Here is a 25,109-nt window from a genome sequence, read left to right as displayed (position 1 = left end):
TTTCTAGTTGTTACCTTCTTTTGACTTTTTAATAATTTTTTGGTTTGTTTTTTGGACTTGTTTTTGAACCATTTTTTGTTCATTCCTTTATTCTGCAAGCAACTTTGAACTACTTTTCATTGCTTTGTGTGATCCTTGCAAAGGAATTAGGTTTTGTGATTTGGCCACCACACCAGTATATCATGGAGCCAACACAAGTAGACAAGCAACCATTCAGGCTTACATTCACACCTACAGTCAACTCCAATCAACCCAACCGAAACAGTGTTGGAGATGAAGCCCTTTTTTGACACGAAATAAGAAAGTGCACAAACTGCAATCAGATCATGCACAAAAAGCCAAAAGTGTCTCAGAGGTGAGAAGTGCCATTTGGCTTCAATATGATGAGAAAGAAGTTTAAAAAAAAGATATATGTATTTTTGAGTTGGATTGTTCAAATCAACTGTTGGGTCCTTTCTACAAAAGAAGTCAGGCACAGGAAAAGTAAAAAATGGCAAACAAGCTGTAGGAGCACAAGTGACCGCACAGCAGGTTGCGAATGGTCACCAGGACGCAACCAGAGACAATTTACCACAAGTACTTAACTCGTGGTAAACACAAAGGCCTTAGAAAACAGAAAGGCCAGGCTGTTATCCACAGGTTGAGTCCTGGAACAAGGTTCTATGGATGACAGAAAAAACCACCCTCTGTCAAAATGATGGAAAGATATGAAAGTTCAGGCAAAAAACGAACAGCTCATGACAAAAGGCACCACACAGCATCGTGTTTGTTCTGCTATGGCATATGTGGCTCCAATGCAACTGGCACACTGTCATTTATTATGACACCACAGCTGACAGAGGCAACAGGATGGATGCAGAGGTCAAAAGGAACATTCAATGCCCAGATTCAGCCAAAGGCATCAAAACTCAATTGATGATATTTCATCAGTCTAAACCTACAGCCAAAGCAGGTTGAAGAGGCAGAATATCATCGACTTGCAGACTCAGTCACTTGATCTTGATCCAAATTCGCTGAATTCAACCTGAAGGACACTGCAGTGAAGCTCTTGGAGGAAATCACCTGGAATCAATCAAATTTTATTTGTATAGCCCATATTCACAAATCACAATGTGTCTCATAACAAGGTGCGACATCCTCTGTCCTTAACCTTCAACAAGAGTAAGAAGAAACTACCAAAAAACCCTTTGAAAAGTGGATACAAATGTATTAACCTCAGAGAGAGGTGCAATAGATACCACGTGTAACTGATACCATCAACACAATTACAATATTTACAACACTGATTGGAAGAAAACGTTTTTTAATATAATGGGAAGGTGCGTCAATGTTTAAAGTAATATCACATAAGAAAATGTCTGATAGAGATGAAGGGAGCAGCAATGACAATTGTAATGTTAGAGTAATGTCAGTAGCAGTGTTAAAATAACACCGATAATATCTTACTTTCACTTTTGGAGTAAATGATGTTTGAGACATTAGTTATCATTTTATTACATGTATTCATACTGATCTATAGATACAGATCCTTTTGTCTCTGGTTGTGGGGCCCCCCGGTGCCCACCAGTGTGCAATTCTATTAAGGGGCCTCTGTATCAGATGCATGATATATATGTTAAAGTTGTTAGTGTGAAAATGTACACATACCAATGCATAAAACCCTTCTCTGAATCAATGGACCGGCAACTGCCTGCGTGCTGGATAAGCCATAAAACTCTGTCCTTAAAGAACATTTAAGTGTTTTCTGAATTATAGCTCCTTACAAATTATGTAAATAGATTTCAGTTTTGTTGACATTTTTTCATGGACCAGATTTAGTTCTACCCCCTGCTGTCCTTGAAGAGCACTTAGATCCAGCAAATGCCTGTCCCAATAACTAAGGGAGAGTATACTGTCCCTGAAGTGGGTCCTGTCCGGAGTTGAAGGCCAGTTAATACTGTGTCTGACTGTCTGTATTTAAACTTCATCTTAGAGCCTATATGTTTGAAACAGTTTTCTCAATATCAATCAAGAGCTTAAATATGGTGGTTACACAACTGGCCCTGGTCCCCCTCTCTCCTCTCCCCTCTTTTCCACCCACTCGTCCTCTGTTCCCCATTTTTTTACCTTTCACCTCAACCGGTCGAGGCAGATGGCCGCCCACATTGAGCCTGGGTCTCTTAGAGGTTTCTTCCATTTAATGAGGGAGTCTTTTTCTCTCCACAGTGTTGCTCATTGTGGGAACTGTTGGGTTTCTCTATCATTTTTTATTTCTTGGCCTTAGTTTGTAAAGTGCCTTGAGATAAAGTATGTCATGCTTTGGCGTGTGACAAATAAAATTGAATTGAATATAACCAGCATTTTACTAAAATGTTTTATTGACTACATTCAAATGGCAGATTCCTCTTTGGCATAGTTACTCTCATCTCTTATCTCAGTAGGATGTTGTCACATGTCAGACTTCTGCCCTGGTGACCGCAGTTCACTTCCTGTTTCCTGCTAAAAGGCCAGAGGTATAATTTCATTCCGAGGGACACGTCCTCCTCAATATTTTTCCCTCACATAGTTTCAGTTCAGTTGTGTTCCTCAGTGAAGTCTCTCTGAACAGATTAATAGTCTGGTTGTCCAGTCACCACATTCCAGATAGGAGAGAGGACACAAAATGTTGATAGACTCATCTGACTCACTTTCACTTATTACCGAGCACTCACAGTATTCATTTTAATGAGCAGCAGTGAGGAGGTTTGACTTTTCTGACTCAGGTCTTGATGTCTGCAGGCTGTGTACACATTTGTTACTTTCAGACATGCACTGAACTCCACAGTTCCTCCATATTTTCTGCGGAGGAGGTGAATGTGTGAACACAAATGTCCGAGTGAATCACTCAGCAGTTTCTACAGATTTTCTCCCCCTGGCCTCCAAGTACAAAGTCTGTAGAAATTCAGGAGAATTTGATGTTTGAACACAGCAGGGGATCCCCAACTGGATTCACAGCGAGCGAGTGGCTCAAAAATGACGCAAAAATGACGCAAAAATGAAACAAAACAAATATCTCCGAGTGAAAAAGCGGTGACACAGACTTAGGCCCAATCCCATTCCCCTCCTTCTCCCTACCCCTACAACAGGTTGTTGAACATCTGTGCTAATACTGGTGAATCAATGACATTTGCCATTAGTTAGTTAGTTAGTTAGTTAAACTTTATTACAGGCTCTAGACCCAATAGCAAGACATACACCATAAAGAAAAAAGAAAACAGATACATAAACACATACAAACATACTCTTATTCATGAGAGTCTTAAAAGGCACCCATACCAATGTTTCCACAGATATGATTGATATCTGACCGAGCTGCACCTGGGGCTTGTGAGCATCATTATAATACAGTTTTGTGATTCATCAAGTCGAGACATAAACTTAAACATCAGGTTCCTCAAGAGAGCCTGTAAAGTGCTTAGCCCTGAGTCACAAAAGAGCTTACTAGCACTGCTACACCTGGGCTTTTTCAGCAGTATCCTCAGACAGTCATTGTATGCGACCTGAAGTTTGCGCAGGGTCTCCTTTTTGTAGCTGCCCCATAATGGGGCTGCATACATGGGGGTACAGTAAGCACGAAACAAGCTCACTTTCACATCATCAGAACAGTAGTGGAATTTCCTGACTAACATGTTTGCTTGGACATACAACTTTCGTCTCTGCCTGTACATGTCAGCATCATCTTCCATCTTGTCAGTGATGATGTGCCCAAGATATTTCGTACAGTTAGATACACAGAGGGATTTCCCTGACAGGTAAAACATTGGAAAGTGTAGCTTCTGATCTTCCTTGGTCCTACATATCAATACAACACTCTTTTTTGCATTGTACTGTACGTCAAACTCAACCCCATACTCGGAGCATATATCCAACAGCTGCTGGAACCCAACAGTGCTGGGGGACATAATAGCCAAATCGTCTGCGTACATCAGATGGTTTAACAGAGTGTTCCCTATCAGACAACCTGTCTTACACTTCCCCAACTGCTTCGACAGGTTGTTCATGTATAGGTTGAACAGGGCTGGAGACAGAAGCCCCCCCTGCCGTACCCCATTGCCTACACTGAAGGGTGAGGATAGGCTGTTTCCCCATTTAACCTGCATACCTTGGTTGGCATACCAGTAAACCAGGATTCGTATGATGCATCCAGGCACACCCCTAAGCATGAGTTTAGTAAAAAGCTTATGGTGATTTACTCTGTCAAATGCCTTGGAAGCATCAATAAACCCTAGAAACATTGTAGAGCCCTGCCTTCTGTAGGATTCAACAGCTTCTTTCAAGGCATAGATACATAGATCTGTACTGTGCTTAGACTTAAAACCAAATTGATTTTCTGTGGTGTAAATGAACTCACTTAGTCTATCTAGTAGCATCTTTTCTAACACCTTTGAAAGAATGCTGGCTAAGGCGATGGGTCTATAGTTGTCCAAACTCCCTATTTTACCTGCCTTGTCCTTAATGACTGGCACTAATGTGACTGTCAGCATGGTGTCTGGCAGCATACCATGTGTCATCAGCCCTGTGAGGCAGATGGACAGCAGTGCTGCTACTCTGGGGCAGGCTAACTTAAGATGCTCCGCAGTGATGTTATCCTTGCCACTAGCTTTGTTATCAGCTAGTTGCTCTATAGCATGATAAACCTCGTTGGGAGTAAAATGAATCACTTCCTCATTTAACTTGCCCACACAATAGGGCTCACTTTTGATACAATTAAATTCCCATTAATCCAATGGGAATTGAAAAGCTTGGAGGCTCTGCATTATTTCACATATAAATCTGCTAGCAGTGGTCTGTAGACAACCCTGCCAGGATGCATTGTTATTAACCCTTTGATACACAACATGGGTCAAAAGTGACCCAACTCAGTTTTTATTTTCGATATTTTTGCAGTTAATTAATTTTCATCGTTCCAAATTTCAGATCTTCCTCAATTACCTTGGTTTAGATCATCACAAATCCTTATTTTAATTTTCTTTTTGAATACAAATATGTTTGTATCACTACACTTCGAATGCACATCATGCTATATCTTTAAAATAAATGTATTTTATCATTTATTATTCCAGATATTCATTAAATATCTTGTTTTTGATCACCACAAATCATTATTTTTATTTTTCCTTCATTACTTTATGAACAAACATAAATTTTATATTTCTACCTCAATTTTAAACACATGGGTCAGAAATGAACCATCTCCATCTCCTATGTTATTTCATGCATGGCTGAGTGTTTCTTTGCTATATCTTCTAAATCAATTTATTTCATCATTATACATTATATTCGAAGTATTCATTAAATATTGTGTTTTTGATTACCATAAATCATAATTTTTACGGTCACAAATGACCAATACAGTATGTATCCACTATGGAACACCTGCCATTCATTTCATACAGCTCGCAAAATCACGTGATCTTCGCAGCAGAGCTAAAAATTTACTGTGTCTGTGTGTGTGTGTGTGTGTGTGTGTGTGTGTGTGTGTGTGTGTTTGTGAGTGTGTGTGTGTGTGTGTGTGTCACTGAGAATTGATGGCAGTTACTCAGTAATTTAATTTGATTTGGATGTGTTGATGTTCTGTTTTACCAATTTCTTTCAGCAACCACTTATTTTATTCATTAGTTATCTCTCTCTAATGTTTTCATTGTGATTTTACATCATAACTTTTAAAGAAAACCCAGCAACAATAAGATTCAGGCCTGATCATGTCTTCTCATTGTATTGGTCTTTCTGCCTCATTCACAGAAAAGCAAATTAACACTGTAATTCTACAAAGTGTTGTGTTTATAAACTCAAATGAGAGACATCCTAGACTCATTCGATATTAGGCTGGTGCAGTGCAACTTCTTGTTTCTTCTTAGAAATAGGAGTGAACAAGTAAGAAATAGAACAAATTTTTTTTTCTATAAGGACCAAATGCTATGTTGTTTCCAAACTGTGAGTTTGGTTGATCTAGATTTAGATCATTAATTTAAATTGATTATAATTTCACTTAATTACATTAACTTTTGTCCTGTTTATCTCTGTAACCCATCCAACATGCCAAGAGTATTCAAATATCTGGATCTGAAGCAGGGGATGGAAAAAGAAGGGCAGACAAAAATTGCAAGTGGAGCCACAAGTTCCTGTTAACTGGAGGTATTCTAGAACTTCTGCAGAGGAAAAAAACATGTAGTGCATTTAAGAGTGCATCACTGGGATTCTTCCAGTGGGCTGTCCAATATCACATCCGCAACCTGATACACTACTAGCTCGACTTATCATCTTGCTCAATTGAAAATGTACTTTCTTGCCCACCTACAATCATTGGGTGTTATGGCTCTATGTGTTCCTGTTTTTCTATTGTCTCTCCTCTAGCTCCACCCTGATTAAACCGACCAGTCATCAATGAGGTGCACCTGGCCAGTGAATGGAGGTTCTTTAAAAACTCCTGTGTCATGTTTATAAGAGGGGCTTCCAGTGTGGGGACTGCTGGTTTTGCTGGTCCTCAGCCTGGGATTTTAACATTGGGTTAAAATGTGTATTGTGTCGTTTGATGTTAATAAATCCCATGGTTCGGCTGCTTTGAAGCTTTCTGTTGTTGATTCGTGTCAGTGGTGGTCAGTTATCTTAGATGTTGTTCGCCCCATAGGGCCACATAATCGTGGGGCGTAACATTGGGTGAAAGACTTATTGGGCTGCCTAAAGCTGGAGAAACTTACATTCAGCTCCAGTGGAAAAGCTCAATGTGTAGCTACGTGGTCTCCATTCCAGGCCTATTTTGAGAATATCATTTTGTGAGCCCCTCTCTCTCCCATAATTCTCCTGCCTTGTACATACAGTACATTCATTGACCTATGGATGTGATGTGATTATGTTTAGATAGGATGTGTAATTTATCTTTCTATTTTGGTGATATGCATTTTGGTTATTATCCTGTTCAATTATGAAAACCAATGAATATCATTTTAAACTGCAATACAGAACATTTTAAAGTTCTGGATCCTTTGGGTTTGTTCAAGTTCACTTAGTTCCTTAATCGAGTTCAGTTTAGTTTCTTCAGTAAACAAAAATTAGCCAAGTCAGTTTCAGTCTTTAGGTCAGTCAAAAAACAAGTAGCCAGATGGGGTTTAACAATCCCACCCCACAAGTGTTGGGAATTAAAGAGTGGATGGTCTCCTTCTCAGCAAAAGTGTGATCTTGATCCAATTCCTTCGTATGAGGAAATGGTCAAGTTCAGTGGTGTCTCGCCATCTCCTTCATCAAGGAGAATCCAGAATCTAAAATCAAAGAATAATCCAGGGGAATCTGAAAAATCTAGCCCAGGCGCTGCCAACTCTTGGCACAGTCAAGAATAAAATCCCTTTGGTTTATTCAGCATAGATAACCAAACGTATCCATAACCCCATAGTTTAACTTGAACAAGTGTTTAATTCACAGGGCACCTATCCATTCGGGTGTCCCCATTACTCTGTGCCATGAAACCACCTCTCTGCACTCCTTTTCAGGAAATCTGCATTGCCTGGAATAAACTTTAAGAACCAAACTCAAGCAAAAATAGTCTGACACAGTTTTGACAATAAGAGATTTATAGTAAATAAAATAGTCTTAAAAGCCCATATTCTGTACCTGGTCAAATTTCTCTTAAATCCACTATAACATATCTTGACCTGTTATGTAAACTGTCAAAAAATGATGTAAAGATGCTGAATCCTACATACATATACGAAATGTATACATAAATTAGTTATTTATTTATTTTTACTTAGATGAGTCACCTCTTCATTTATCATGAGGAACTTGTAGCCGTGGCTCTTGTCATGATCACTTTGTGTCAGAACAAAAACAACATGCAGCTGCTTCTAGAGTTCATGGATAAAGTGACTGAGCACAGTTTCTATTACTCTGGAAAGAAACATGGATTAAAGTTTCCATCACACTAGTTTTCTCAAAAATACAAAAATTTCCTGCATATTTTGAGCTCTGAGAACAATGCATGCTGGGAACTAATATTACAGCTTTTCTTTTTCTTACAAAAAAATTGTTGAATGAATAGAGTGAACTCTCAGCAGCCCCTTCATTCCATTTCAATTCAATTTTATTTGTATAGCGTGACATCATAACATTATGTCAAGGGACATTAGGGTAGAGACCTTACAATTTTATAGAGAAACCCAACAGTTCACGAGCAAATACTGGCAACTGGGGAGAAATAAAAAACCCTCCTGTTTTACAGGAAGAAACCTTTAGCAGAACCAGACTCAGTGTTGGCGGCCTTTTGCTTCAACCGGATTCCAATCATCTAAAAAAAAAAGAAAAGATAATAACATTTTATGAAATTGGAATAAAAAACATCGACATTTTTAAATTATCTTAGAGAAACAACTGGTTCCACTATGATGATGTACAGGGTACTGTCAGTAGCACTCACACATTCAGAGCAGATGAGCATCTTGTTTTACAGATGGCTTGTGCCCGAACAGAAGTAATGGTGGATTGTCATCACTTCAGAATCAAGGTCAAACAGAACACCAGGGTTTAAAATCACTTCTGGAAGATTCCACAGCAGCTGCTCTTAAATCACAGAGCGCTATCACACAGTGTTTTCTGCTCAGTAGATTAATAATTCTGAAAACTGTTCATCAAAGTTGTCTGTATGACTAGATTGATTGTTGTGTTTATGTTTCTGGCTTTAGATAGAACTGGATCTTCATAAAAAAAAGAAATTATATTGTCATTATGATTTTTTTCTATATATGCCTTATAATTTTAGATTTCCAGAAACATTTTCTTCACCCTTTGTTTCCGTATTAAATTTAAATCTGAATGCTAAATCATTGTTGCAATTAAAGTCCATTAGGTTTCAGTAGTCTGCCAATAAATTCTCATATTATATAAAAATGTATGACATTAAAGGAAAAAATACATTCAAAAATTACTATGGCAGCTATAACAAACAACGACAAATCAGTATTTATGGAAATATTAGCCGCTAGTTGTTAATTGTATTTAAAGGTAATGCAATATGTAGATAATAAGCTGATGTGAGTTCTGTGAGTGTGCGTGAACACAATTTGTTGAAATAGACAATGCATGCATTTCTTTTCCCCCATTAATAGATTAGAAGGTAGTTATGTTTTGTTATGCACAATCATATGCCAATACTTCCCATATGGATTCAAACATAATGGATCAGGGATTGTGGAGCTGATTTGGGATTATGATTAAAACTACATTGCTTAGATATACAACATGACTGCCCACATATACTATTACTGGCAATATTGCTATTATCATTGCTGCTCCTTTCATTTCTACCAAACTTTTTCTGTAGAGGAAATACATTTATACACCTCTCAGTTTATGTTAGAAACTATTTTCTGATAAATGTTCTCATTATTTTGTTGGCATGCTCTGTTAAATGGGGCATCTCTTGTACGTCCTGGGTGAGGGATCCCTCACATGTGGCTCTCTCTGAGGTTTCTATGTTTTTTTCCCCCCAATAAAAGTTGCGGTTGTTAGTTTTTCTCACTCCAGTAGAGACAAGGTCTTATCTATGCGTTAAATTGGGATTTGTGAATGTGGGCTGTACAAACAACACTGGATTGATTGATTGATTGATAAGACACCAACAACACTGTTGCACTCGAAGAATTGTCTAACATGAATGTATTTTACAAACTGAATATCATTAGTACTCAAAGAAATTCAGTGATAATCCATTATTTTTGTACTCACTTCCTCTTTTAATTTGAAATCAACCCCTCCTGTGTCTGTTACTTTACATCCTCCCTTTATTACCTTTGTTAGTCCGAGCCTGCCTAGCCCGTGTGTAACTTTGACGTGTTTTGCTTATTTGGGATTTTTTGCCATGTGGACTGATTTTCTGGTTTCTGACCCGAAATGGTCATTAAACTGGAATTTAGTCTATGTGCCCTGTCTTTGTACCCTGTCTGATTTCTGAGACTGAGTCTCTGTTTAGTATCTGGTCTTTACAAATTCACATGATGCAATGTAGTGAAAGCAAATCAGATTCAGTGTTGGGAATGAAACTAACTTGAGACAGATCCTGGCACCAAACTTGAGGTAGCAGATGGTCAAATTGCCCACTGGTCAACTTCTGGTAGTGCTGGAGACGACAGTTATCTAGACTCAGCACCTGGAGGAGAATATTGAATTCCCCAAGCTGTATATACTTCTGAATGGTCTTGTGGAGCCACACAGGAGGGCCTTGGCTTCTCCAGCAATTTGCACAACAGGTACAACGCAGCAAATGCAATCATTTCAGCCAGTAGTCCTCTCCTCTTTTCCAGAGAATGGTCAAAGAGGGGTTGTGTTTACCGGCGTTGCTCGCGCAAGTATCACGAATAAACACAAATGATCCTGCAACCAAACTTGCATGACTAGCATGATGCTAAACAAAGCTACACCATAGCTATTTCTCATGAGGCAGTATATGCTCATATTTATTTTTTCGTTTGTATTACTACTTTACGGACACAACATTTCCTCCGTGTAATAACGGTGAAGTCAGGCTTGTTTAAAATCTGAACAAACCCATTGGACAATCAAATGCTATCAGAGTTTAAATGTCAATACATCCTGACAATTATCATAATATATGAATAGCCTGAACATGCAACAGAATGTCAGACTGACTTCAGGATTAGGTGTGAAATTCCAACAGTCAACATTTTCCTTCCATATATTAATTAAAAGTGAAAGTGTTCTACCGGCTTCTCTGCAGAGTCACTCTTGATTGAGTCCACATTCTTTTGAGTGTCCTTGAGATGGCTAAGTCACGTTCATGAATCAGAAGGACACAAACACAGTTAGAGATAGAATAGTCTCTAACTGTGGACACTCACACAGACACATCTGGTTGAGGCTGTGAAACAGGAAACTGACCCCAAGCCAAATTAAAACTGGAAAGGCTTCAGACAATCATGTGGAAGTCTTTGAGAAACCTTGGTCAAAGCCCAGACTTCCTATTGAGAATCTGTGGAAAGCCTTGAAGATAACTGCTCACTACGCCCCCTAGTCCAACTCAATCAAGCTTGAAGGAATCTGAGAGGGCAGAATGGGAGAAAATCCCAAATCAGGACGTGCCATGCTGTTGCACATGTTTCCAAGAAGCCTTGAAGCTGAACTGGCTGTCAAAGATGATTCTATAAAGACATGAGTCAGAGGAGTGAATTTTGTGAAATGAGATATTCCTTTTTTTAAGGGCTCAGGGTTGCATTGCCAAGAATTTTGTGTTGAATTATGTCAATAAATAGAAAATTAATACATAAATGACACAATGTATTCTGCACCAAGCTGTAAAATTAGAAATGTGAATCGAGTGAGGGCGTTGGAAAATTGTGGCGTGTGAATACACAGAGGGATACATTCAAAAGCAAAGAACAGCATGAAATTGTTACAATAATACAAACTTTAATTGTAAAACCCTTTGAATACAAAGTGCTTTACAACAAACAATGTGAAATTCGCAAACAATCAGAGTCCAAAAATTATAAAGATACAGATAATAAAAGTCATAGACATCATGCGATAAAAGATTTTGTATAGAGATGTGTCTTAAGAAGGGAGATAAAACAGGCAACTGATTCTTCTTGTCTAATCTCTTCTGGCAGATTGAAATGTAGCGGCCCTCACATTCAGGGCTCCTTTGGTTTTCAGCCTTGATTTTGGAATGGCTAGCAACACTTTACCAGAGGGAGATAAAAGGTCTGAGATAAAGGGAGGGGCCAGCCCATGCTTGGCTTTAAAAGAAGTTTGAAATCAATCCTAAAAAAGACAGGCAGCCAGTGCAAGGATGCTAAAACAGGAGTGATGTGGTTAAGTTTTTTGGATTGTGTTAAAAGTCGAGCGGCATTGTAACATTAGTAAAAGACTGACAGCATAGGTACTTCCTCTTTAAGCATGTTCTAATGTATCATACAGCAGAGCTCTTGATTTACATGAACTCTGACTTGACAGTCGCCACCAAAGATGATTTATTCTATGGGGCTGAATAGACACATGATCCCATAAAAACATGTGTTAGGTCTTCAAATGAAGAGTCTGTGGATCTGTACACTTTTATAATGATGAATACAAAGCTGGTGGATTTTTCTTCTTAGGTTTGTCCAAAAGGAAATGTCATGTTTAGCGTCCAGGACCCTGTTCCACTTCTCCAACTCTGACACTGCAATGTTTCTGCTGCTGTTGTCATAGCAACACGAGCTTTAACACAAAGCCGCTTATTTAGACGGATCATGACTATTTTCAGATACAAATGGCTCCTTTGAGCCATGGCAATGTGCTGGTGCCAGCAGTTTGCTTATCACAAGAGGTAAATATTTATATAACCCTTTAAAAGAAAGTTATGCTTAAATTGTGTGAGTTACTCATTTTATTGGTGCACACAACATCATGAACATCATCATCAGTATGTTATTTCCTACAAATCCTCCAACCTGGGCAACCATATTTGTTGTTTGCCCCCCCCGCCTTTATTCTCACTAAGTTTATTTTGTAGAATTATGACTTTATTCTTAATTGTGACTTTATTCTTGTAATATTACCTTCCTCATCATGATTACGCATTGATCAAGCAAACAACAACTATGACTGGTAGTTCCATGAGGCTAATGATCAGTGTTTGTGGTATACAATGCCTATAAAAAGTATTCACCTCCCTTGGATGTTTCACCCTTTTGTTGCTTTTATACATGAAATCATGGTCAATATAATTTGGCTTTTTTGACAAGAATTTGCAAAAAAAGCTTCTTTCATGTCAAAGTGAAAACAGACTTTTACAAACTAATGTCAATTAATTAAAAATATATAGTGTAAAATAAGTGTTTGCATAAATATTCACCCCCTTTAAAGTGACTGACCTAATTCAACAGAGGTCCAGCTAGTTGATGCCAGCAGTATCACAATGAGTGAAATGGAGATCACCTGAGTGCAGTTGATGTGTGTCAAGTGATTGGAGTATAAAAACACCTGTGTCTGGGAGGTCCAGTCTCTGGTTCATCAGGATTCCTGCTACAATTGCAACATGAAGACAAAAGAACACTCCAAGCAACTCAGAGAAAAGATCATTGAAAAGTATAAGTCAGGAGATGGCTACAAAAAGATTTCCAACTCACTGGACATCCCACAGAGTTCAGTTAAATCCATCATTAGGAAATGGAAGGAGTATGGCACTTGTTTAAATCTGCCTAGAGCTGGTCGTCCTCACAAACGGAGTGACCGGGCCAGAAGAAGACTGGTGAGGGAGGCCACCAAGACACCTACGACCACTCTGAAGGAGTTCAAAGCTTCAGTGGCTCAGATGGGAGAGACTGTACATACTGTACTGTTGCCCGGGTTCTTCACCAGTCGAAGCTGTATGGGAGAGCGGGAGAGTGGGAAAGAGAAAGCCACTGTTGAAAAAAGCTCATATGAAATCTCGCCTGGAATTCGCCCAAAGGCATGTGGGAGACTCCAAGGTCAATTGGAAGAAGGTTCTTTGGTCTGATGAGACATAAATTGAGCTTTCTGTCCATCAGACTAGACTCTGTTTGGCGAACACCAAACACTGCACATCACCACAAACACACCATCTCCACCGTGAAGCATGGTGGTGGCAGCATCATGCTCTGGGGGTGCTTCTCAGCAGCAGGCCCTGGAAGGCTTGTAAAGGTAGAGGGGAACATGAATGCAGAAAAATATCGCCAAATCCTGGAGGATAATCTGACTCAGTCTGCAAGAGAACTACGACTTGGGAGAAGATTTATTTTCCAGCAAGACAACGACCCCAAGCATACAGCAAAAGCTACACAGAAGACAACAAGGTGAATGTTCTGGAGTGGCCGAGTCAAAGCCCAGATCGCAATCCAATCGAGAATTTGTGGCTGGACTTGAAAAGAGCTGTCCACTCCAGATCCCCGAGCAACCTGACAGAGCTTGAGCTGTTTTGCAAGGAAGAATGGAGACAAATTGCAGTGTCCAGATGTGCCAACCTGATTGAGACATATCCACACAGACTCAGTGCTGTGACTGCAGCCAAAGGTGCATCTACCAAATACTGACCTGAAGGGGGTGAATATTTATGCAATCATTTACTTTACCTTATATATTTTTAATTAATTGACATTATTTTGTAAAAATCTGTTTTCACTTTGATATTAAAGAGTTTTTTTTTTTGCAAATTCTTGTCAAAAGCCATTTCATGTAGAAAAGCAACAAAAGGGTGAAACATCCAAGGGGGGTGAATACTTTTTATAGGCATTGTACTTTGTCCTCCTCCTCCTCCTCCAATTAATTTGTACTTTATCACTTTAAATCCAACATCACCCGACTTCCCTCCCTGCTCCTGTCATTAATACCTTGTCACTTAGAGGTCATCGAACAATGAAACCTATCTCTGGCTCTTAATGACAACAAACAACCACCACGCCTGTTTTTTAGACAGTTTGACTGAGGTGAACCATCTTCCTGACGACCTCCCCTCTGCTGCCACTTCCTGAAAGGGGAAGAGAAACAAACAGAACAGGAGCGGGGGGGGTCGTCACATATGGAAGGAAAAACTTTTCAGCACATCCTTATTAATCCTTATTTCACTGCTTCTAAGATGCACTTAGGGAGCCTCAAATTGCTTTTGCTGAACCAAAGTAGATCAATGAGAATTAACAGGATATTTTTACCCTGTAAAGTTACAAATTTAATTTTTATGTTTGTGGCAGAAGCAATCTTTGCAAGAAACAGACGTTGAAATGTGAATTAACATTTTGCTAATGTGACAATAATTATAGCATGTGCCAACATTTCAGCAACTAGACACTTGTAAGAGAAAACCTAAGAACTTTGGTAACTTGCCAAGTGATGCTGCACCGTTCATTGTGCAGTGTTAAAAATTGTTAACGGAGGAGGGGGGGGTGGTGGTGGTGGGGAGCGGGGTTGGTGGGATTGGAGGCTGGACTGGTACCGGCTGGGTTGGCCTGAGAGAAGAGTATTTCTTGAAATGGACTCATTGAAAAAGTGAATGGAGTGGCTGTTTTCATACTTTGATGGTACCTACTGACCTCCTTCAAGTAATTACGGATAGTAAAAGCCCAGAAAATGTATTCTGCACAATATGGACCCTTTAATGAATAGACAGGGTCAACACGGAAAGGTCATCCGAGGTAAACCTCACCTGGGACCTTACCATTCAGTCAGCGTCTCAGGTCAGCAAAGCAACATCTGGATAAGTCAGAGTCATTTTGTAAACAAGTGAGGTGGACAGAAGAATCTCTCTCCACAGTTTGGGTTTGATGAAACCAACATTTCACCAACTGTTCAGCACTGGGGTGGAAATATTCTGCTTTGGGGTTGTGCGGGAGCCAGTGACACTGCAAAGACACTAAATATCAAAAGATTGTAGGTGTCCTGAAGTCAGTCCAGAAAGCAAAAGTTGGAAGAGGCAGAACAATGATCCAAAACCCAAAGTTAATTATTCAAGAAACACAAGAATAATCGCCCTGACCCTGTCACCTGAGTGTCATTGTGTGCAGGACAAAATAAATGATCTCAGAGCAACGGGTGATCTGGAGGTTGACCAGGTTAATAAATGATCAATCAAGAGTAAATCCCTAGCTGGGGCATATTTTAAACATTCTACAATTAGTAATTATTTGTCAATTCATTTTTATTCAATTTATTTGTTTGTTCATTCTTTTGTGTTATGCTGCATGTCCACACGCTGTTTGCACACTGTTTCCGGTGTGCACTGTGGGTGTGTGCATTAAAGGATAGCTGATATGGTGTCAGTGGTCACATAATCATATTTTTTCCTTTGTTTTCATTTCACTTTAAATGACCAAGTCAGGACCTCTCAGTTTATCCTGTTTGTGAAACTGCAGTGTCTGGTCACCCAACCTCCGCACTCACAGCCTCAGAAGACCGAGGTGATGCCTCCGTCCCTGCAGGTCACTCAGAACCCAGGGAGAGGAATGTTCTGACGAGCTGCTGGCAGTGACTGATGTCGCCGTTGAACCTGAAGATGAGCGCACAGTGCAGGGCAGGGATCTGAGTGCATTCATGACAATTCTGAACGGATGGCAACCCGAAGGCCAAAGGAGGCACTGACCGAGAATGACATTTGTTTTTCACCAGACAGATAGAGACTTTCCCAAGTGTGCAACACACTCACCTAAACATTGATTTCATCCAATCATGTGAGTGATGTCGGCACTGTCTGTATTCAAACTGGCCCTTCTGGTTTCTTTTTAAAGCGCTCACACTGGGCCTGCTTGTGTTTTTGTGTTGTTGAAAGTCATTCTTGTAAGTGATGTATACTTCAAAAGTGAATGTTTTTTCCTCGAATTCAATTTTGTTGAGTGAGGAAGCCTCTAAAAACAAACCAAAAAATCTGACCAATAGGAGACATGAAAGCCCACTCAAAACATTTTTTTAGATTGGTTAACGCTAGTGTTTCCTTTTTTTCCCCATCACAAATGCTGTCATGCTTGATCTTCTGTTTTCCAAAATCTATAAAACAACTCACTGAGATGAGCTTTTAACTTAACACTCCCCTGAATGTAATCGATCACTCTAAATGATGGATTCTTCTTGACCGGACTCTGGCACACCACCAATTAGTGTAATAATGGAAATAGTGCGGGACTATCCAATTGTTCTGTTGGCAGAAAATAAATCTACAGATATAGTGCGAGGTGGTGGTCCAGGCTGCATTAACATGTGGTACAATAAGTCATCCTATTAAGTTGGGAGAAGGTCCCACTTGTCTGCTCTAATGGCTAATGTTTATCAGCACCGCAGTGTATCTCTTTAAGCTATTTTTAATGTGTTTTTTAAAAACAATAGGGGTCTATGAGTCCTGAGAGAACAGGAGTAAGGGGTATGTAATGAGAGTGAGTCACGGAGGTTAAGTGTCCTCATGGCAAGACAGTAAAAACAAATTCTTGTAAAGCAGGATGATGCAGGATTTGTAGTCTGACAATCCTGAAGCTCATCAGATCCTTATATCAGTAACAGTGGTGGTTGATTTCCAAGCAACAAGGAGTGCAACTTGTTGTAATAAAAACAAAGCAAAAGCACTTTGTGGAGTGAATCTTCTTGTCCTCGATGGAAGATGGAGGAGTCTTGGATTGAACTCTCTGTCGTCCATTCGTGTTAAATTGACCACTTATTGCCTCGCTAATATGAGAGGAAAGAAATGGCAGAGACCGGATTACATGTGTGCGTAGGTGATGGAGAAGACGTAAATGGTCTGTAAATGGTCTGTATTTACAGTATATAGAGCTGTTCTAGTCTTGATGACCACTCAGACTGCTTTACAGTACAGGTTATTGACATTCACTCATTCACACACACATTCATGCAGTGCATCTACAGGCAGCACTTTTTCTTTTGAGGGCCAATTCTTGGTTCAGTATCTTGCCCAAGGACACTTCGGCATGCAGATGGGGAAGACTGGGATCGAACCGCCGACCTTCTGGAAAGAGGATGACCGCTCTATCCCCCCTCGACCACAGCTGCCCAACAATGTGTAGTTGTGTGTCTGCGTGCGCGCTCCCTGATATGGAGTTGATTCGGTGTGGTGTGATGCAGGCAGACATTAGCCGCACGGCCGACCGGGGACCTCAGCAGTTGTACCGGCCTCTGATCGGTTCACTTCCCCTCCAGCTATGGCCTTGACCTGCCTTTGCATTCAGACAGCTATGCCTCCCCAAACACAACCATACACACTCAAAATGATGCCCATTGATCAGACAGCCAGTGAACGCATCATCATATTTTTGTTTTCTTCACAAATAAAGTTCTGCATTCACTGGCTCATCTTCAGCTCACAAACATGGAGTCATCTCAACTGGCACGGGCCCTGGGAAGCCGGAGAATACATTCACAAAAACTGCATTCATCAGATTAGATGGCGAGTGCATGTTTGCGTGGCCAATGACTATGCAGTATTGTATCTGAATCACTATGGCTTCTACCAATAATCCCTGTTGTGTATGTAGAATAGTTGAGAGCAAGTTGTCTTACAGTGGCCATGAGATAAGAAAGGCTCAGTGTGCATCATTAAATCTGGTTATGAAATACAGAAGAATTTACAAGGTTAAAAATATGGTTAGGCAGGAAATAAAAACAGAAAAATAAAAGAAATCATGAATAGTACAAGGACAACAGGAAGGCAGAGAAGCTGCCAAATATTTCCACTATTTAAAAGCAGAGATGTGGGGCAGAACTCAAAGGCTCGGATGAGTCAAAGATGCCTCAGTGTTGTTAGCACTGGCATAGAGTCAGAAGTCATCAGAGAGTTGGATTTAATAATCTTGTTGCAGTTTGCACAAAGCAGGATCAGAAGGAAGGCCGTGACATATTCCAGTCATCCTCCCATGTTACAGGCTGATGTCTTCATTTATACATATTCTTTTTTTTTATTTTATTTATTTTATTTAAGTGTTCTCTTGATACAATTGTAAAAACAGGGCAGAATAAATATTGTACAGAGATGGAAATAGTTATTTTCTTCAGCGCACTGTATGAAGTACCACTGTAGTTAGTGTTTGGTTGAGACAAAATTGTTACAGTGATTTTACAGGTAACATTAGACTTAGTCGTTTGCATGTGTGATATTTTCATACTGGATAGCTTTGACTGCAGCCTCTTGTCCTCAACTTTCATTGGAGGACTGCAGATTGATGCTTGGAGAACACCTGTATCCGTCATTAAAGCCATTTTGAAATAATTCGGTAAAGTTGTCTATTAATCTTACTTTGCTGCTTAAGTTAATGAGGACAAAGCTGCGGAAAATAGAGTTCTGAGTGATTCATGATTCATCAGCCCAGCTGCTTGCAGTGCGAGCAGGATCTTCACCTTGCGTTACCCCTGTTAGCAGATAACAGCCTCATTGAATTTATTATCTCTGAAAGACTTCTCTACCCATGTTGTTTATTTGTGACAGAGGAGAGTGCAATACAAAGTAATGTAGTTATTTTTTCAAACAGTGTTTCATAAACAAGCTGAAGTATTACTGCACGCTGCCAGGAAATAAACTGATATCATCAACCCTCATGAGAGTGTTGTAACAAGACCTCGGCCCTGTCCACGTGCACATGGGTATCTTATTCTGAAAGAAAGCTTTTTCTATGCGTTTTGACCTTTCATCCTCATTTAAAACAGATTCTGAGAAGGACATTGTCATGTAGACAGGGGAAACTGACTTGGCCTGACTTGGGAAATCCTGTTTTACTTTATCAAATTGTATTTTATGATTAAATTTTATAAACAGTGGATTGGTAGCGGGCTATATCGAAAAATACAAAACCACCTTTGTTCCTTTTTCCCTACTAACTTTGGACGAAAAAAGGACTTTAAGTTGCTCGTGAGAGAAGCCATCGCGTTGTAATTGGAACAACATTGGTAATCATCCTGATGGCCGACCACTGGCAGGTGAGCACTTCAGGCTCCTCGGGTTGTTATAAACTTTAAAAAGCTTTTCTGTCGAGAACCTTTTTAGAAAACAAGTTTATTCAACTATGTCTGGATGGGATGGCACTCTGAGAAGTACGCATTGTACCACGACTAGGTATTTCATTTTTAAAATGTAGGAAAATGTCCTTATTAGCTTGGAAGGAACCGGCAGTAATGCAGTCGCACTCGTGGCTTATGACTGATGTGACAAAAGTATTCACGCACCCAAAACCCTGAGGCGAGAATCTGCATTAATATCTCACAGATCCGTCACTGGAGTGCATCTCCTGCTGTTCATTTACAGACATAAAGAGGAAACATGCAGCTTGACTGACACCAGTTACCAAACTTGCCCCACATTTTCCTTCTTCGTACAGTTTTGCTCTGTTGTCCTGAGACTGTACAAATCCCTATCAGCTCTGACAGCAGCGACACTGAATAATCCTGTTTATCGAAAACAGCGGTGGAAGGAGACAACTTGGGCGCTGAGGTACAGAGGCAGTGCTGATGGGAAAAGGACAGCGGATGACAGGAATAGTTCCCTTTTAATTACAAGCCTTGATGTAGATCTGCAAAGTTAATGATGACTACAGGCGGAGGTGAAGCATCCAGCTGCAGCAGGCAGAGGTAGGAAGTGACGTATGAACTCCGCTGCGGAGATCACGTGATTTTCTTGAACACACACACACAGACACCGGTGTCGGCTCTTATCACCACGAACTCTCTTGACATCTTCGTCTGCGTCTTCTGTGTATCACACCACTTTTTTCACATTGAATGAATAAATACTCAAAATAAATATATATTGTGTTTGGTATTAGAGTAGTCATGCTAATGCAGACTGTAGCTGGTCAAAACACAATTCAAACCCGTCAGTATTTAATCTTGTATCTACTGTAAAATCTCTTTCACTTTAAAGCTGCAGACGTTATTTGTTAAGATGTAAGATTTAACACTGTGATCGATTTGATCAAACTCTGTCATCCAAACAACATAGCAGGCTTTTTAGGAAAAGGTTTTGGTCATTTTGTTTTTTCTCTGCAACATCAGTTGCAGTCATAACTGATTTTTCAACTTCTCCTGCTCCTGTGTCTTGTTGAAAAGTTCATCCAGACCCCTCAGATCCTTTGATCAGTTTCTTGTCATCCAGTAGAGCGTCCAAAGATGACTGCATCAGTGCAGCAGAGCATGAAACCTTCACTTTCAGGTACATTTTCATTTTTTAGAATGGGACACAAAGACCCATCTCTTTAAAGGTACATCAAATACCCTCTATTGTCAATAATTTTTCCCCTATCAACTACTGAGAAAAATATTAATAGAATGCAGCGCAGCCTTTGTAATTCTAAAACAGCTTTTGGTCTCAAAGTGTGAGCTGAAAGCTGCTCGAATGCCCTGTGCAGCTGAGAGAATCTGCAGATTGCTCTTTGAGTGTCTAACGCAGGTTAAATAACAAAAGGGGAACTACATGACCATATGTATCGGGTCATGGTCAGAACAAATGATTGGCACCTTGAATTCACATTTAAGCAGTTTATGGACAATGTGGCAATCTCTCCATCAAATGATGCAGTGATTATATACGGCCATAGTGACTACTGTATGCTGAATACCCAATGAAATAAGAAAACATATAAAACAGGGCAACAATGCAGCCATCAAGCATGCATTGTAAATTCAATAGATTAATGAATTGTAATAATTGCAAACTTTCAAATGCCCAGAGTTGGACATTGGGGAAATTTATAGACGTGTGAAATCATAGACTGTAAATAATGATGGATGACATGACACCTTTCAAAAGGGAAGTCATATCATCTGGATCACCCCTTGGTAGCTGGCTGAAATATGTAAAATTCACCTCCTCCATGTTGGCAGATGGGACATGGACCTAACTAAAATGTAGAGTATGTCGTAGAAATTTACTGAATCTAACTGACCTGTTATTGAAATCTACAGATCCTGTTGTCCTGACATGACTGTGCTCAAAGTTCAGTTGGATTGACCTGAAACATCCTTGTATAATTCTACTTAATGTTTGCATCTGTCTGATACCAAGAGATGTTTTTCTACCTTGAACCTAAACTTCCCTGTGATTATTTGATGTTCTGCCCAGTGTCTATACACTCAGGAGAGGGGGGGATATTTGACCCATTCTCTGCTGACGTCTGAGCGCTGGACACGTCCTGTTTGGCTGATATCGAGGGGGGACGTGAAGCCCTCGAACTGTGCATAAAAACCCACACTGGACATGAGCCATTTGTCAGATTCTTCTAGCCTGCAGTGGCTTTGAGAATTCTGTCCCTATTTGGCCAAATGGTAACATTGTCACTCTGTTTGTGTTCGAATATATTCTCTGTAAATTGTTTCTCGACCATTAATTAAATACTTTGATATCATTGAATTGATCACTCAGTCTGATGGTTTATTTCCTCACCAGGGAATTAAATACAAATTCCCACCACAGAGTACATGTTCAATATTTTTTTTTTTTTAAAGATGGTTTCTGTCATTTTAGGTAGTTCTAAACACACCGATGTATGTTCAAGTTTTCTTTTTTAATTAGTTATTTGATGCTATGAAAACAGGCTGGAATGTCATTGTTGACAGCTTAGTCGACACTGCGTATCACGCTGTGTATCACGCTGTGTATCAGCAGGATGTGGATACCGCGGCTCCACACCATCATCACTGCTGTGCAGACTCTGGCTCCGAATGACATCAAAAGTCCAAGATGTCAGCACCCGTATCTGGAATATTTTGGCTTTATTTTTATACAATGGGAGGAAGCGGAAACATAATGTCCAGCTTGACATACAGTCTATGTGTGGAATACATGATGTTAAACCTTAATCCATAAAAAAGTACAACCTGTCACCACAATAATGATACTGTCGTTATATGCAAAAATACACCTTAAGTAAATTCCAGTATCAGTTCTGTTTTAATTGGGATTTTAAACAAATTGATTCAAGCTCATTGACATCAATATTTATCATGTTCATCTATCTGAGATGAAAAGCGTTACAATGACCCTTAACTTTAGTTTTGCAGGCATCTGAATCTCCCCTGTCATCCTGTGACATGTCCTGTCCAGTTGACTGGTTCAACCATCAATCACAAGCACATAACTTAACATGTGAGTACAACAAAAGCATTCCCACATACATCAATCTCACCCCTGTTGTTTTGTCTTCAAAACACTTCTTACTCACAGGTATGCACAGGCGTGAACTGGACAATAGCAGAACATCACATTATCAATCACTTGTGCTGTAAGTACTGTATATTCTGGTCGCTGGAAATTTCTGTGCAAGTCTGTGCAAGGCAGACTGTAAAACGTCCCTCTAAAATGCATCCACCAACCACAGACCACAACAGTCACTCCTGCAGCATCTGCCATTTATCTCGGGGCAAACCAGGTTAAAAGCACGCATCCCTAACACCGGGGCGGGGGGGCTCATAGCAGCTACACGGAACATTCATTTGAATTGATTTTACTGTCCTGTCACTCACAAAATATTCCTGTTTGTATTATCTGTGGCTTTAATGGAGCAGTGCACTGTTTTTTTTTTTTTTATTCGATTTGATATTACCAAAAAACTCCTCGGCCTCCACAAGCATATTTTACAAATAAAGAGGTTCTAAATGGATAAAATAGTTTATTCAGATACTTCACTACTTCACAGGAAAATTAAAAGATTTTAATACTTGGGTGAGAAATACGAATAAATACTTTTTTTTTCTGTATAATAAACGAATAGTAATAAATGTTCACTTTTAGTCTTGTCAGAGTTACATTATTGTCATTATTGTTGTGTAGCGCAGTGCATACTTCCATTTGCATAACCACACAATAAGTAGCAATAACAATAATTATTTTTTTTAAATAAAAAAAAAAGTTATACAGGTATGAATAAAAGAGAAAATATTTACTATTGTGTATTTTTATTTATTAACCTTGCAAGTTCTAACTGATAGTTGATACTTTAATCTAAGGATTTGAAGAGATATATTAACAAAAACTGCCATTTCTTATCAAATAAACAAATAATAATGATTTGTGATAAGCTGCAACCTGTCTGGCTCTGCAAACCCAACAACAAGGCCGCGATTGCATAAAAGTCCACTGACTTCATCCAAGAAAACATGAGGACCACTGTGGCTGCCTGAGGGACTTACTTTCAAGGCTGTTATGTTAAATATGAATGAGTTTTTTGCAGATCTTTATACATAACTTGATAAGCCAGGGTAAATTATATTATCACTATACTATTATTTAAGTTGCAGTGTTAAACGATGACCTCGGAATAACAAAAGTAAACGAATGCATATTTTACAAATTAAATTGAGTTCTTTTCAACTTAAAATCAACAGCACCACTTAATAAGAAGTCAGATCAGTGCCATGCTGCTGAATAGACCACCTACTTCAATGACACTTCACTGATGCATCCTCACTACCGGCAGTTAAACAGTTTAACTTCATATAAATGAATTGTGACTGGAGAAAATGAAGCAGCTCAGCCACTCGTGCCCTAAATGACACATCACAAAAATGTTAATTGGAAAACTCTTTCAGACTTTCAGCATGAATATGCCATGAAGCTGCTATGACACTGGGATTAGGTGTTTCAGAAATGCCATTTGATAAGTGTATGCCTTTTGGAGAAAAAAAAAACAACAGTGCAGGAATTGTCTGTACACATTTGTACATTTTCTACACACACTACAACAGAAATATAAAGTCAGATGCTCTATGATGTAGGACGTTGCCTGAGAAATCAACTGTTTATCAAGAATGATCTATTCTGTTTTGCATACAACTGTAAAAATACAGTAAAATTCAACAATCACATTGCATTTTTTCCCTTTTTGTTGTTTACTTAAAAAAAGCTTAATGGTATTGTACAGATATTGAACAGGATGTGACACAATAATAATAATCTGAATGTTCACTTCAATATTGGGCAATAAACAGTCAACTATCACCAGTTACATATATATATTTTTTTCTTTTTTTTCCCTTTACAAAAAGGTTTGGGGAGACACAAACTCAGTACTTCTACCATCATCAAATTAGTGCATGATTCAACATTTTCACTTCCTCAGACGCGAGCTGGCAGAGAGCAGACTCTGTTGCAAAGCCAAAAAGAAAAAGAAAGAATCAAGATAACTAAAAGTGGACCAGTGTCGCTCTTTGATTTCCATTCTTCTAATTGGACTAATAGTCTGTTCTCGCTGTTCGATGCTGAGAGAAGCTCGAAGGTTTTCAATCTCACATCAGAACTTCAGCAGGTGGAGTAAGGTGACAGCCAGCAGGAGGCAAACCGAGCGACCGGGCAACACTGCAGCACCGTTCACATCATGGATTGCACTGGGACCTGGGGGAGAATGACACAACACATTGTCCATCAACAGGGTAAGAATGTCTCCAGTTCAAACCAGTGCTGGGACCACAGCATTGTCTCAGAATAAATGGAGATTGACTGGAACATATATGAAAAATGGTTTATTTCTTCAGGTGTCCATGGAAGTTAATGAATGGTAGGAATTAAAATATATAAAAACAGTGTACAATATAAAGTGGGTGACTTTTTTAAATATGTGTACAACTGCTTGTATGCAAAGAAGATATAATTTACATATTATTATATATATATT

General features: G+C 39.4%; 1 protein-coding gene and 1 long non-coding RNA gene across 3 annotated transcripts in view; both read right to left on the bottom strand.

The window, feature by feature from the left end:
* Window positions 1-1,120: 1,120 nt before the first annotated feature.
* Window positions 1,121-21,353, bottom strand: LOC117774414. The gene is made up of 4 exons (XR_004616073.1): window positions 21,343-21,353; window positions 4,703-4,709; window positions 3,864-3,869; window positions 1,121-1,185 (listed from the first exon to the last, which is right to left on the bottom strand). It is a non-coding gene; the product is annotated as an uncharacterized LOC117774414 (long non-coding RNA).
* Window positions 21,354-22,183: 830 nt separating this feature from the next.
* Window positions 22,184-25,109, bottom strand: part of opcml (opioid binding protein/cell adhesion molecule-like) — a 312,515-nt gene continuing 309,589 nt past the window's right edge. For both annotated transcript variants that reach the window (XM_034606832.1, XM_034606831.1), the window contains one exon: window positions 22,184-24,829. In XM_034606832.1, coding sequence (XP_034462723.1) covers window positions 24,729-24,829 — 101 coding nt within the window. In that variant the 3' untranslated portion in view covers window positions 22,184-24,728. The remainder of the gene's footprint in view (window positions 24,830-25,109) is intronic.

Source organism: Hippoglossus hippoglossus, chromosome 14 (assembly GCF_009819705.1).
Source record: "Hippoglossus hippoglossus isolate fHipHip1 chromosome 14, fHipHip1.pri, whole genome shotgun sequence".
Lineage (NCBI taxonomy): Eukaryota > Metazoa > Chordata > Actinopteri > Pleuronectiformes > Pleuronectidae > Hippoglossus > Hippoglossus hippoglossus.
The sequence above is the reverse complement of the archived record's forward strand: the minus strand, read 5'-3'. Positions and strand labels throughout refer to the sequence as shown.